Here is a 16389-nt window from a genome sequence, read left to right as displayed (position 1 = left end):
GTGTACACGTGTGTGTGTGTGTATGTACGTGTACACGGTATAATGAAATGGTCTGCCAGAGACGCTCTTGTGATACAGAGACGAGGGAGGTCAGCGTGTTCTCTGTATGTGAAATCACACAGCTGTCGGTGGCTGTGCAGCGCATGCTATCGTTTCGGGGAGATAATCTATTTTCTCGGATGCTGTTTTAGTGAACTATTCTGTGTTGTTTTCCCATAATGGCCTTAAATATGTTCCTTAAACATCAATTGTCCTTCTCTATCATGCCAAGTCAATCTGTCACTTTTCCACTGAAGGTTTAGTCACATGAGGTGGTTTTCAGTTTCTGTGACAATAATTTATAAGGGACAGCTTTTGTGTCACAAGACACAGAAAAATGATAAAAAAAATTAACATAATTAAAGACTTTTCTGGGCTCGGTCATCTCACAATTTAAATATTAAAAGGTTCTGAATGAATCCCAGTGTGATGCAGACAGGTGAGGATTAAAATTAATTAAATTAAATGCCTTTAACCGTTTATTTTAATTTATGTTTAAAACCGTTATAGTAAATAAGCAAACCAGTAATCTACAGAATATTCAGCTGCAGAAAGATTTGAAACTTGCAGCCCTAATTTGGTCCTATTTAACGTTTAAATGGCTGTTCCTTTATAGCGCATCGTAACGCAGGGTCAAACGTGAAACGACCGACAACCGTGCTTTAGACATAAATATATATCGATCTATCTATCTAGCTATATATATATATACACACACATGAGCTCGGGGCAACTTGGCTCTGGGTTTCTTCATACAAACACACGCAGACACACTCTTTGAATATTTAGATATCTAGAAAAAGCATTCAAAGTACATAAGCTAGTATTTCTACATATCTTTGTATCTTTATCTAGGTCCACGTACATGTATGCAAATGTATTAAAAAAAACTATGATCACAATGAAAAACAATTTTTATGGAAGTTAAACCATTTATGTTAATTGTTACAAATTGTGATTAAGTATTTTTATTGTTCCCTGGATTTATAGTAATTAGGTAATGATTAATATCATTAAAATGAAAAGGTGTTTAATGAACAATGTGTTTTGTGATTCAAAATTAAACATTTCTACAAGTACTTACTTAAAATGAAAGAAAAAATTAAAAATAAGTATAAGAAACAATTGGTTACTGCTGTTGCGTAACACAAATTGACCGCTGACACTGTTATGTACAGCAACAGAGGAGAAGAGGAGGTCAGGATTGCTATTCCTAATAAAAGTTACCCAGATTCAGGGCTCAGAAAAGATGCAAAGCAGCAAAAACACAACGCACCCCTATTTTCTCTGATCCAGTAGTTGAAGTAATAACTACTCACCTGCCCTGCTCCCTGGCCAGTTGTGTCCGAGCAGACAAACTGAACAAACTCTTTGAGAGAGTCCTGGCTGTGATGGTGATGATGGTAGCGTATTGTTGGGTGGGTGAAGTAAGGACTGGACTGCTGGATGATGGATGTTGAGGGAAAGTGTAAAGCAGATGCAGATGCCCGGGGGCTCCCTGAAAATAAACACACAAGGTTGGCATTGTTGTTTGAAGTTTATGTGCTTTCATATTATGATATATTTGTATTTTCATTATAAGCACCAGAAACTTTACTAGAGATGTAAAATGTCTGGAAATTTTGAAGCCAAGAAAATTGAAAAAAAAAAAAATACATTTTACAAATTTAAAATGATTTTGTTACACTGCAGTATATATAAAAAAATCTTGCTTGAAATAAAAGTACAGCTTACTCAGTAAATAATAAACCAACTTTTTAAAACTCTATTTTTTGTTGCAAATGGAGCGACAAGGTCTGTATAGTTTAAGAACATTTCAACTCTTCATGAGAACAGGGGGTTACCTTTCCCTCAAATGCAACAAAATAATCGAAGAAAACGTTAAAAAAAACTAAAGATCTCCTCTAATCCTCCTACATGGATTGGACGGGGAGAGCGATCACAATCGCCCAATCAGATCTGCTCCCTAGCGCCAATTGAAAATGAAGAAGTTAAGTAACTGGCATTATTTGTGGAGACGTTGCATCTTTCATAAAGGTCTTCATGTAATATAGTTTGAATGCCATGTCATAAACATATTATTTATCGTTGTAAAAGAAGATATTCCACACTCCATTTTGTTTAAATGTTTCCAGAAAAAAAAAACAAACAAAAAAATGGCTTTGGGAAAAAACATAAAAAAAGCAGCCCCCCCCCAGTTGTTCTGATTTTTCCCCTCAGACCTTCTCATCTCTAAACTTAACACTTTGACCACAGAAACAAAACACTTGTACTTAACTTACGAAATTAGTTACGGCCCTACTGACAAATCTGAGCCACTATGCAATCAAGAAGGATTTTTAACCCCTGTTGTGGCATAATTGGTAATTGCCCCAAGTAGGAGTTTGTTGCCTTCTGTTGGATCAACTTTAGAGCTTTAGAAGTGGGTATGTGTGAAAGGCGGAACTTGATGGACTGAAGTCTTTTTTCAACCTACAATACTATAGTATACTGTGCTATACTAACCCATTGTGCACATCTAGCACTGAGAAACCTTGAAGTAGTCCATTCTATTAAAAGAGGTTATGCAAAGGTTTACTTAACCAGTCTACAATTTTACAGGGTGCTGAGTCCAGAAAGAAAGATATTCTAAATTAAATTTGACAGCAAATGAGTACCATATTAGGATTAGGGTGACTAAGAATGTAATCGGCAACCTGGTTCACGCAGAATCCTCTGTTCCCTTTTTTATTGTCCCTTACTTGATTGATCCACGACTCACCTGGTCTCACAGGTAGCACGGGTAGAGGGTGATGAGTGAACGCCATGCGAGAGGAATTCGTCTGGGAGGAAAGGGCACTGCAAAAATCTAGCTTGCCTGACTTCTTAAGAGATCCGGGTCCTATGAAGTGATAAAAAGAAGGATCACTAAATTGTCCAACACAAACTAGCATTAAATGAATGAATGAATGAGTGAAAGAATGAATATAGGGGACACTGTGATTGAATCTCTGATACCACGGTGTGAAAGAAATGTTTATGGGTAATACAGGTTGTTTGTAGCAGCGAAACCTGACAGACTGGAGAAAGCTGTAGGCCGCGTCGTCTGATGAAGTGTACATGAAATGATTGTAACTGTAATGTATTAATTCCATATCATAGAATTGAGTCTGACAAGTAGAGACTTACTCTGGTGTGACTGCGTTAAACCAATGGTTAGAGCGCTACTTGGGTGCTTTGTTTAAAACAAAACAGACCCGTCACATTCTTCAAAGGAATTAGTAACCAGTCTTGCTATGCTAGCAACTAGCTAAAGATCACCCTTTTAACTGGGTAATGTTATTATAGAAGAAATGGTATATGTCATTCCAGAAGAGGGAGCCCCACGCTGTACAGGGACAGGCGGCTCTCTTTTTTTTGCACCAGGGGCTCCGGTGTTTTCGCAAAAAAGTCTTAAGGGAATTGTGTTATTAAAGTGGTAGGTAAGCTGTAGACGTGTACACATATTAAATACATGATATTAGACTTTAATGTGCCATTAAAGGGTGTGTTTACAGCACGATTATGTCCTCGGGTTGTAGTTTAACTGAAGTATAATCATAACAAGCTTTTGTAATTGCTTCCTGACTGTAGAGGAGCACATTTGGAGTTTGGGAGCTGGGATCAGGGTTTTATCCCAGGAGTAGCTGTGAAGTTGGTTAAACATTTTGAAAATGCATTTTCTTGTTCTGAAGGTCAGACCTGATATAATCTCAGAACTTGTGTAATTAAATCGCAGAATACCTGGACTGGTCATAACTACAGAGAGATACTTTATCTGAGACGTTGGGAGACGTCTCATCACATATGGGTTGGCAAGATTTTCTTTGCAGTAATGTAAACAACATCAGCTTTGACTACACGTAAAGTATGTTCTTCAGGTGTCACTAGGAAGGAGATTAATGTCTGCAGCATTGGCACTCTACAATGTTACAGAATGAAGGACACGCGTTATGCATTAGTCACAAAACAAACAAGAGAGGATGGTTACCTGTGTCAACATCATTTTGCCAAACACTAGCTTGGCTTCCCCCAGCGGCAGGTGACCGGCCTGTGCCGGGGTAGAACACGTCATCCACTGGACTCTCCATTTCGCTGTCATCCAAAGACTTGGGACGCTTGGTAGAGCTGAGAGAGACAAAGTCATTGGCTAGCCACAAAAAAAGTACAAATACCACATCCCATAGATTTCTCTCACTGCACGTCCCTGGGTTGATTTTATACCTTTTGACCTTGTGGTTCTTATTAGCCACATGTCCTCTTAATACTATACATACAGTATGGCATACAATAGCCAGGCTATTGAATGGCTACCAGCTGTTATCATCTACTTCAGCTGGGTACGACGTCTGTCTAATAGGCTGAACTGCTATACAATAAAAGGATGGCAGAACAGTTCTCTTACCTGCTGGAAGGAGGGGACGTTAAGGACCGCCTGCCAAGTGTCACCTGGTTTATATTGTAGTAACTTGGGCTTTCCAAATCCGCCAGCGAGAAGTTGGGACCAGATGCTGTTGCAACAGGAGCTATGAGAAAAGACACACCAATGACCAACGCGCCACCGTGACGCTCCGCACCCAGCCCTCATCCTCTGCGAACCCATTCTTATCTGCCCGTCCCAGCAACTCACTCTGGGACACGCGCACGAGCTCAGTGACATTCCACACGCCCGAAGTGACAAAGCAGTCCTGGAAGGACAGGTGACCTGTCGAGAAATGAGGAGGGCTTTATATTGTAAAGAAGAGCAAATAAATGATACATTGATTATAAGGAGGCGGTATAAGAAGCAATATCCAGTTTTACAGGGAGGGGTGTACAGGTTAGATGGAGAAGGTTATAGAGAGTGGTCATATGGAGTAATAGGAGGAGTTATAGGGAGAGGTAATATGGAGTAATAGGATGGATTATGGGGGTAGGTTATATGAGTAACAGGAGGGGTCATGGAGTTATAGGGGAGCGTTATATGCAGTAGAGAGGGGTTATATGAAGTAATGGGAGTTATATGGAGAAATAGCACATAGTATAAGGAGGAGTCTCAGGTTATACTGAGGAATAAAAAATAGTTATTTGAAGGCATTAAAATGGTCAGTATGGGGTGTATTGTATGTGTTTAGGATCTACCATTTGGAGGGGGCTTTATATCCACTTCAGTTTGCTGGTTTGAGTTATCTGACTGTCCGGAATCTGCGGAGAAAAAGGATTTGTTTGAAAAAACAGCATGTAATTCTGGCCTTAAATAGATACAAATATCTTAATATAAAAAAACATTTGAGATTTCTACAGACAGTAGAGCCTGTGGTGCTCATCAGGGGCGAATTTATCAAGGCAGTCACTGTTCAGTAGTTATGGTCGTAGATCTAAATGCATGCAAACTGCCATCATATCAATTGGTCTCGAGGACTTTAAAAAAAGTCACCGTTTTTGGCTATCCCAGCCTGCGCACCGGCAACTCGGTGAAAAAAAAATCATGAAACACTTCAGGCAAGGAGACACAGAATTTCTGCATTCTTTGTAGCTGCGGAGGCCTGGAGTTGAGCATGGTTGATACAGATGGAGTTCCTTCCTTGGATATTTAGCTCCTAATTAACCCTTTGCGACGCGTTATTACGTCCCATAGAACATGGTCTTGATGGCCATTAAGACATAATTTTACTTCCTATGTTTTCTGCACCAACTGGTACGGAATCAACAACGCTGTGGGGATCAAAGTAAAAAAAAAAACCCAAAGGGATCTCCAGTCAAAAAGTTTTTCAAGTCATAAAAAATAATCATTAAAAACGTCAAAATAGGCGGCCATCCCACCCACTAGAAATCTCCTTCCCCCACAGGGTGGTTTACAATGTGACCAAAACAACACCGGACAATAAATACTCCAGCGTGGCTTTTCTCTCACTTTGTGAAGTCTGAGAAACATTTAACCAGAGCCTTACTAATTTGTAGGTTTTTTTCCTCTGGTAAAAAGATCGAGATTTCCCATCTGGCTCAGAAAAAGCAAAGATACGCCAACATACTCTGTAGGAAAAGGGCACGTTTTCCGCCCTGCACTTTCCTTTATTGCACTCATTTGTTTATCTGTTTCTGCTCAATCGAGGGTATTTTGAACTGTCGATAACATAGTTTTTATTATTAATGGTTCACCGGGGGAAGGGGAGGTAGCGTGAGATATGGATGAAAAAGATCGAGCGGCTGTGAATTGCTGGCAGCCATTTTAAAACTTGGCAGCCATTTTAGAGCTGGCTCTCGGCGTCCATTTCAACCGAAGCAAGAAGGGGGCAGTGTGGAAAGTCAGTAAAATCACTAAAACAAACCGTTTCCTTTGAGGTTTTGGAGCAGTTAATTACGGCAGGTTATACATATTTTATAATATATAAAATAATGTATATAATTATACATCTATATGATTTCCTTTTTCTTGCAGGATTTGTAAACGTACTCCTATACTCACAATTTTTAACTGACGTAAGTAATAAGAATGGGTGAGCTAACGCGTCGTAACAAACAGGCATTTTTTGTACTAGTAAGATCACAAGCCACAAATGATTATGTTTTTATAACATACAAACGTTACTCGTTTACATGGAGGATCTACAAATGATGAGTTGGATGCATTTTCTTTGCGTCAATAAGCTCCCCAATACAGTTAAAAAGCATGATTGAACCTAAATATCCTTATTGTCATTTTACAACTTAATTCCCAAACCAGGTACTTTCCTAGATGGGGCTGCCTCAGAAAAGGGCCGCACGGTGTACCCATGGAGCCACAGCACGCTTCTCAAGATAATAAGCCCATAAGTATGAATAGAGAGGAGAGATTTTTACCCGAACCAGACCATCAAACTCTCATTTTCTGGATCTAGACCTATTTACCCTATTTCAAGACTTACCTCAAATTCTTATATATTACCCTCAATGAGATCTGTTTAAAAACCGGTATTATAACCCTACTTCTTATCACAACAAGTGACTTGGGAGCCTCACACCATATCCACTGATGCTCATATAACAGCATCTCTCTGTAGACATTAGACATGGCCGTCCACCAAAGACCACTTGGAACTACCTTCCTATCTCACTGGCATAAGTATGTACGTCATTCATGGCAAGCGCTATACTATATATTATATATTATACCTCACAGACAGCCACCCTAACCGTTACATCTCCTTAATGATAACAAGCAGGTGACATTAATACAAGAGCACGAACTGCCGCTCCATGGGTCATCAAGTGACATCGCTAGGTGGTGCACTAAAAGTGAAAATGGAAATAAATGGGGAAGGTTTCGGGGTCCCATTGCAGGTCAATGACATTTTATGTAGTAGTCTGACAAATCAATCATTTTCCTATAATCACCTTCAGACAAAAAAGTTATGACAACGATGCGGTCTTTGCCAAAGTTCAAAGGTATGATTCAGATAAGTCAAGAGATCAAAAGTGACTTAAGATTGCAGCATTGAATATCTAAAGAGTGACATAATAAAGTTCTTAGTCAGTCTGGCTGTCCCCATCAGCCCCCTTCTTGCTGCAGAAGCCATCCCAGATGCGGCCTTTAAGTGCCTGTGGCAAGCAGACGTTTAATATCATTTATACTTTGTGTTTATTAAACAGCAAATCACAAGCAACAAATATGCTTCCGCAGTTTTAATGGATGTTGTACCAATTGTCTTTTTCACTGATGTGGTGGCAGTTGGCTGTTTTGAAGCCTTTGGCTGGGGAGAATGTTATGGCGAACACAATTAAAGAAGCAAAGACGCTGCATAATATTCCAATCTGGGACAGTATCGTGCAGTAGCGCCTGGAGCGCACTGGAGATGTCGCCTCGAAGTCTCACCACCCTCGCGCTGCCACAAACATCATCATACCCCACTTATATAGCATGCTACTGACATGCTTTGCCACACCGATGCAAAGCTATATCAAACCCGGTATATTTCTTGCCACGGATTCATTTGTGGACGATGAAAGAGCACTAGAGACGTTAAATATACACTCGCAAACACCTTTGCATATTACATGACCCTGCCATAGATGTCTGTGGGTGACTGGCTTCCAAACCAAACTCAAGATCTAATGATACGGCTTCCATGTCCATAGATAAAGTGATCCTTCGCTTTAGTGATGAAGGCGTAGGCTTTGCCGCGGCCGCACATGTTTATTGCTCAGATCAAAGCCACTGGACCAAAACCACAGAAGCTAAGCGTAGGAGGACAAAACGGTGATAAAACAGGCTGGCGTCGAGGTCACGGAGGCGATAGTTCAGGCTGCACAAACCTACAAACTGCAGAAGACAAACTCTGGCCGCAGACGTTCTGCTATACATCTAGGATATTGGTTTCCAACTAAAAGGACAGCAGCAAGAATGAAAGAGGAAAATGGCGGCGGTAGAAGCGATTTGTCAGGAAGAGAGATGGAAAGATAGGTGAGCAGAGAGCAGACGGGAATCTACAAGAACAAAGACATGGCGAACGCATGAAATGAAACATAGTTTGTTGGCAGATAAGAACCATTTGGCGCATCTACTTTGCTCGCTTTTTGCCTGCTGTCTGTGTTTCGGCATAACAAATTGTGTTGTGTCCAGTAAAAGCCTGCAGGTTTCGCGGTGGTTAATACCCCACGGACGGTGGAAGAGGATGGATTATAGGTAGCACAACGCAGGTTGGGGTAAAACTGGCAAATTTCATTTACAATGAAAGGCAGTTTAGATTTTTCTAGCGTTCCCTAATACGCCCGCTGAGCGTCTGTCAGAAGCGGAGCAGGATTATGAGGCCCAAACCATGTTTCAGACACGTAGCACAGAGATGTCAACATTATGGGGCCAAAATGCTGTGCAAATACACAGCAGTGATTGTTGGGCTTACAAGCTGTCCACAGATGGCCATGTTGGCAAAGGTTGGGAAGAGGGAGGTGGATGCTGCACCTGATGCTCTGTTTAGCGGGGGATCTGTGGTGCAGCTGAGCTCCCCTTGCCAACAATACCCCTATATGAGAAATAGCCCTGGTGTGGCAGAAAAGAAATAAGGAGTTATTCCTCCTCATGTCAGCTTGTTGCTGGTATGACGTCTTCAGTCTACAAACGCCATCTTTCTGTAGCACCTCATGCCCATTAGTACATTAGACGTAAAGCTCTGCAGACCAGGGCTGTCTTTTGCCCATGTATCAGCATCAGCTGGCGTAATGTATAGCGATACTGAGTACTCCCTGGTGGTGAAGCTGTGACGGGTATAAATAAAATGCAGTGAATGTGAAGTGTTGGTCAGGATCCAGTTCTGCATCTGTTTGGAGTGGAGCCAACATTCATTCTGTTTAACCCTCTGCGGCTGAGGAGAAAGAAGGGAGGGAGAAGAGGGGTGGAGCGGGAAGGAGGGGATAGATGGGTGAGGAGAGGTGTGAGGGAACGTGAAAGAAGAGATGGGTTAACTCATGAATGGAAATGGGAAAGAGATATTGGAATGAAGGAATGTGAGGGAGAGGAGGTGGAATGTGGTCTGAGATAGGTAGGCACCAGGAGGGGTGAGGAAAGTATGTTAAGGAAAGCCGTGGAGTAGCCAAGTGGACAAGTAATATGAGGGAACGTTTAGTGTGGGAATATGGAGAAGCCAGTAGGCACGTGAGGTAGAGTCACGGGGTATTTAAAGTGCTCGGATATGAAATGTAGGACAGAAGTGACTGATTTTATCGAATAAGGAGAGGATTAAGTTAAGAAAACTGGACAGGGTTGTGGGGTGAAGGCCGTGAGAGAAGTTGTTTCATCGCTATAATCTGTAAGATTTGTGACTGCGTTCTTGCGTCTGTTCTTGCATTTCTCCATTATTCATTTTCAGCTGTCTCCCAGCTAGAGGTGGACAAGCCCTTGGAAAGTCCTCACGCGTGTCCGTATAGGCATGTGTGAGAACCAAAGCGCAGAGGTGTCGGGTTATTATTATTTAGTGTTTTATATAGCGCTGTTATATGCGCAGCCCTGCACAATGGCTAAGCATAACACAACAAGTAGTCTGTTAAATAATTCACCTTATAGGAATGTGAGGGTCCTGCTCAAACAAGATTACAATTCAGAGGATGGACACACTCTCACCCAGCTATATCCCAAGCTGTTCCCAGCAGATTCTCTACTCTTTCCTGTTCTTGTGTGTTGTAATCCTGATAGACTGCGTCTTCCGTTCACTCTCATTCCCTTAAATCTTTTAGCATTCTTCTTCCTGTTATGCTATCCCCCTTTCTTCACCATACAGTATATTAAATACATATACCATACGTAGTAAATGGGATTAGTTTCCGAGTATACAAATATATAGTGCAGCATTATTTCAGTGGGTACAGTGTATCTCTACATGTGTATCAAGTCTACTGTGCCTTTGGGGTACAACAGACCGCCCCGACAATAATAAATGCACTACCAGCTGCGTACACTAGAGGGAAGCACAACACAGTTTAATCCGGTTTAAAATAGAATCAACGTGATGTCTGCATGTATATTTACACACATGTATACCGAATACATTCTATGAGATGTAATATCTCTATACTGCACATTAAATCCAATGCACTCAAACAGTATTCCCCAGGCCTGAAAAAGGGACTGTTGGTCGGTTTTTGGTAAATTATAAAAATGGTCTTTTGAGAATAAATACAGAGTAGTCAGAGAGTGCAAATGCATATATAAATGCCATGCCAAACTCTTTCACTTTTTTCTTTAGAAAGAAGCCTTTCTGTATAGTCTTTACACTTATTCCCTTCCTTCCTGGATCTTTGATGAAGCTACATACTCTATGTATAAATCCTAGGAGAAACTCCACTAAAACGGGTAATCAGCTACATTCCAAATCCCCATGACACTCACAGCACCTGTTTATGTCCATATAGGTAGTTGAGAGATTGGGGTGAAAATATTAAAGGCATACTATATGAAATATGAGAAAGCTATCTTTTTATCTTGTACGTAACAAATGAAAGCATCAGAATTACACTAGCCAGTTGGGGATAAACGCCAACGATACTTGACTGTGTATCTACATTTCTGGTTGAGAAATCACCTCCCTTTGTAAAAGCAACATGCTTTGTAAATTACTTGCGACATTCTGTAAAACCACTAGTTCTTTGCCCTCCTTTCTCTGTTGTCCTACGGTGAAAAGGACAGCTTGAATGTTCTGTAGCTCCCCCCTTGTCTGTGTCACCCTGCAAGGGAAGGACAACCTTCATGTCCCATAACCCTCTCCTGTCTGTGTCACCCTGCGGTGGGAGGGACAGACTCCGTGCCCCATAGCCCCCTCCTGTCTGTGTCACCCTGCGGTGGGAGGGGCAGACTCCATGCCCCATAGCCCCCTCCTGTCTGTGTCACCCTGCGGTGGGAGGGGCAGACTCCATGCCCCATAGCCCCCTCCTGTCTGTCACCCTGTGGTGGGAGGGACAGACTCCGTGTGGGGACATATTCTGAAGAAAAATCAGTCTAGAACATATTACTATTTTGCATGGGCCCTCCTATTTATGTCTATCCTAAGGTGAAAGTGAAGGACTTCGTCAGGTATCCATATGTTAAATACAGATACACGTATATACAAATATAGGAATACACTTTTAAATCTGCCTATATGGCAGCACAGACACGCATGCCAAAAGAGGCACGGACTGCCATGCACGCATTTGAATGCATGCAACCATGACACTGCACGTGCAAACTAAAATACATGCGCTTGCCGCGTGCACTCCCATATCCTCCTGCCGCTAATAAGTGGGTGACAAGTTTTAAATTGTTGTTTTCGCATAATTAAATAAACAAGATTCATATATTCATCCCCACGCCATCTTCCCTCACAGCTGGCATACCTCCCCGTCAGCTTAATCCGCTGCCCCGATCCTTCCCCTCCCGACATGAAGCGGGATGGTTCCGGAGTCACAATATAAGCCATACAGCGCTGTGTACTCATCTCTAGACAGAAAATGCTGCCGCTTCCAAGACGTGAAACATCTATCGCAACAAATAGTGCATTATCCTGCCCTGCAATCTATAGCGCTCGCTGCTAGACCTTCAGAGCTTTACACCAAGCCGACAAAGACACGACAACAAGGAGCCGCTGCGGCGGAGAGATTGCAACTAAATGAGGCCAACAATGGGAACTAAAGTGGGAGCGAAAAGAGTGTGAAGAGGATGCGATGTACAAATGAGCTGGACGGAGAGCATCCCTCGAGTTCCTTGAAACTAGCCGCTTCACGAGAGTCCAACCACTATTTGGCGTTTGCGAGGCGCTGGTATTTGTAATTTGCGCGTTTTTATTTACTTACCTTCCCTATTTTAGGCCACTCTGTATTTTTTTGCAGAGTTTCTTTTATTGCGGATGAACACTGCACCCCCCCCCATTGGCATGTTTCAGTCCCCATTTAGTAAAATTCCCACATTATTTAGATATTACACAGCAGTACCACCGTTTCATGCGTTATTTGGTGCGCGTTGCTCTCGGGTAATGAATGTGCGATCCACATACTGTGCCCAGTCATCGTAATGACTTTTAATCCAAGCCAAATAGTTGCTTTTAATAATTAACAGTAAACATTTCCCAAATAGTATCTAAACTTTTATTTGAAAGAATGACATATTCTTACTATGAGGATTCCATATGGACAGCCGTTATACGGAGAGGGCCATGGATTTTGCATATACTGTATATATATCCAACAGTTTAACTTTAGTCACAACGTGGCGACCGGCATCAAGAAATGCCTTGCATAAAATGCTCCTTCTTGTAGCTCACGTTCTAAACAGTGGAGACGGCTCCTCTTATAAACGATAAACGAAACCTTTTAGTTCTGTTCACTATTAGGAGAGGGAGATTATGATACCCGGTGCCCCTCCACCGCATGCGCTCGCTTGTTTACATAGAATAGAGTCTGGAGATGGTAACTTCGACTGGCTCAGTACCCCAGGCAGCTGCCCAATTTGCTCATTGTTGGCCCGTCCGGACTGAGCAAGCAAAAGCAATCTCTCCTATGGTGACTTTTACCCATGAAACTCCTCCATAGTAGTCTTTTTGTCGTGAAACTTTAGTCTATACATTGAACATGTTCTATATATATAGATATATATATATAACCCTCACAAACCATACATGGCAGATCCACAAGAGTTTGAACGTTTGAATTTCCTGAATTCTGGATACATTATAAATGGCCAACAGCAGCCGGCCGGAACGGCTGCCCGGGGGCCGCATTAACCAAATAGGAAATTCACACTTTGAGTAACTCTTCCCCGTTACCGAAGCCTCGCATAACCCTGACTAAAAGGCCCAACTCAACTGCAGATTCCCAGCTTAGTGAATACATTATACAGGCTTCTTACCTGCTTAGAGGAGCCTCTAAATGACCTGATCATGTATACTCCAGATCATACACTCTAATTTACAATTTCTATCATTAATTATATAATTATTGTTTGTTTTGGGTCTCGAAGATATTTACACCGACCAAGCATTCACACAATGGTGCTTCTAGAGAATAAATCACACATGCGGAGCTCATATATGACTGGAAAATAGTTGTTTGCAAATTATGTAAGCAGGGCCCGAACTGGCCGTCTGGCACACCGGGCAAATGCCCAGCGGGCCACTGGCCGATACGGCTACATTCGCTATCACTCCGCCCGACGATGTGCTGCAGTGTGCGGCCACCGGCATTAGGCGGCCGCTGGCCTTAAGGTACCATGACTGCCTCGTCATCACCAGGCTGGCCCTGTGTGTAAGTAAATGCATGTTCATGCTCATTAGTAATCACATTCACATACACCTTAAACCCCTAACATGTATATAAACTAAGGAGGAACAGCTATAATGTAAGCTCGGCCCGCAGTAACAGAGCCGTCTGATTTTTACAATCATTTGTAAATAATATGGTAATTATACATTAAGACTTACATTACTAAATAGTGCTCCCGATAATTACACATTAACACGCTCCATTTAATTAAACATACTGTATAGGTATCTCTCATCTGCTTATATATACACAGCTAATTGTCCACACGTTATCACATTATGTTTGTGCATTCCCGCACATTATCCAATTATACTCGTGCTAAATAAATATCATTTGTGACGATGAACATGCGCACCGCTAACACATTTACAAACGTGGCTAATCTGTAATCAAGTTCGTTTTGCATTTGCGCAAACCACAAAATGATTTCGTCGCCCTAACCATACAAGTCGCATAATTATATTCTCTGAAATCCCGCACTCGCACACCTATTATTAACGTATTCCTAGAAATGATACTCGCTCGATGCGTATCCGTTCTACAAGCTCAAACCTTGAATATATGTATTGTATGAAGCGCTGCGCTGGATAAATAAAAGATAATAATAATAATGCTTCCCAATTCACCTACCTCTAAACGATGCTCTCAATCGTACGGCCGCTGCTGCGCATGGGGCGATGCCCGACATTAAACCTACAGGTGCATTTTAAATCACTTTTTTTTGTGTTTTTTCTGTGTACACATTTTTAAGAATTAGTTCGGGTAAAGAGGAAACAACGCAGAAGACCACAAAACCCGGGGAAAATGATTTACCTTCCGGATTATATAAAAAGGAACGGTGCAAAGCAACCAAATATTTAGCCCACCGATTCCTTGTAAGTGTTTGATGCCGGCGGTTAATTCTCCCTCGGATACGAGATATTCAGTATTAAAGAAGCGCAGGAAGCCGGCAGCTGAAGAGTTATCCGCTGGGTGAAGGCAGCCTGTGTAATTGTGGTGTTGGTGAGCTGACAGCCCCACATGCTAATTACTGCCCGCCCAGACGATAATTACTCCCCAGCACTGACAGTGTCACCAATCTGTGCCCTCTGTCATTAGCGTGTCACACCGACACAAACGTGCTGAACTCTCGCGGCTCTGTTTTGAGCGTTAAAAGTCTGTAAGTGCTTGACAGGCTTCCCTGGAAAATTGCCCCCTGATAGTCCTCCCTCCTTATGTATTTACAAAGTGTAAGCTCTGCAACCAAGCACCTCCCCCACCGTGTAGCCGTTCCCAATCAGCAAATCACATTGTAAAAGTTTGAATATATTTAACTTAGTAGCAGCGATCAAAATGACAACAAAAAAGTTCCATATGCGCTCTGAGCTATGTTTAATGTTTGGTATTCTGCATTATATTGATGATATTATTATTATTGCCATTTATTCCATACATTTTTTATATATATACATATATTATTTTTTTCTATTAGGGTGTAATTTTGTTGGCACATTTCTCTACTTATCCTCTGTGTTCTTGGAATATAAGCTCTGTTACCCCCTTTACTGTCTCCATATCTTATATCGGAATTGACGTTCCTTGGTTTAGCCTTCCCATTAAAAAAAAAAAAAAGGCCAGATGCGCGAGTGATCCGACACCCAGCTGCTCTGTGTTTGAAACTGTTAAACATGGATTTGCAGGGGGTGACAGAGGAAAATGTTGAGACACAGCCACCTGCGGAGAGGGGAGGGGGGCAGCACAAGCCTTAGGCCATGTTGACACAGATTAGTGCAAGAGTGTCAGGGGTCAACGAGACAATGATTGGGAGGTCATGTCAGCAATAACACGGGCACGTGTCAGAGTCAGAGGGGGGCACCTCGCTCCAACATACACACGGATGTCACGGAGAAACATGCTCTGGCACGTAAGCCAATAGTGAATGCTGCCATATCTACTCAAACCTTATTTTTAAATAAATGTCAGAATTACTACTTACTGCAGTGACGGTTTTATGTTAAGCCCATTACGCTAACAAGGCTGTCTCGCAGATATACATAAAACACACAACATGTAGCGGGTCACAAGTGTGTTTGCACATATATATATATCTATCTATATCTATCTATATATATATCCAGTAAGCAGAACGTAATTCCAGAATTTAAAACCAAGGTAAAATGTGTTCATTCACAGTATAATTAATAAAATAAAGAAAACCCCAAAATAGGTTTTGCAAGCTTTCTAGGAGAGGCTTATTGAGGTCTAAAATACATGTTTTTTTCCTTTAACTTTTGCATGAATAGGCTTAGCCTCCTAAAACTGATGAGGGGCCATAGGCATAGTTTATGGCCCCGAAAGGGCTGGAAAGGATTTAGGGCCCATTTCAGCTGACCTAGCGGGACTGTATACTAGAATGGCAATAGTGAGGCAGGGACCACTAACGGATGTCCCGTTCCCATGGGTCAGTAGAACAAAGCCGTGCGGATGAATCTCCATTTAGCATGTCGGACATCTGCTACCGACTGATTCTACGCATTAACGTAACACTGAGCGATAATGCATCTTTGTCCTACAGAAAGAAGAGTAAGGGTACATGAGTCTGCCCACCCCCCA

At 41.9% G+C, this 16389-nt stretch overlaps 1 protein-coding gene across 1 annotated transcript in view; it reads right to left on the bottom strand.

Annotated features, from left to right (window-relative positions):
* The window catches only part of NFIX (nuclear factor I X), an 84153-nt gene that overhangs the window by 10814 nt on the left and 56950 nt on the right, over nucleotides 1-16389 (bottom strand). Inside the window, exons 4-9 of the mRNA XM_053464681.1 lie at nucleotides 5179-5241; nucleotides 4688-4762; nucleotides 4463-4583; nucleotides 4049-4185; nucleotides 2801-2920; nucleotides 1359-1537 (exon numbers count right to left, since the gene is read on the bottom strand). Of these exons, the coding sequence (XP_053320656.1) occupies nucleotides 1359-1537; nucleotides 2801-2920; nucleotides 4049-4185; nucleotides 4463-4583; nucleotides 4688-4762; nucleotides 5179-5241 (695 nt within the window). The remainder of the gene's footprint in view (nucleotides 1-1358; nucleotides 1538-2800; nucleotides 2921-4048; nucleotides 4186-4462; nucleotides 4584-4687; nucleotides 4763-5178; nucleotides 5242-16389) is intronic.

Source organism: Spea bombifrons, chromosome 4 (genome assembly GCF_027358695.1).
Source record: "Spea bombifrons isolate aSpeBom1 chromosome 4, aSpeBom1.2.pri, whole genome shotgun sequence".
NCBI lineage: Eukaryota > Metazoa > Chordata > Amphibia > Anura > Pelobatidae > Spea > Spea bombifrons.
The sequence above is the reverse complement of the archived record's forward strand: the minus strand, read 5'-3'. Positions and strand labels throughout refer to the sequence as shown.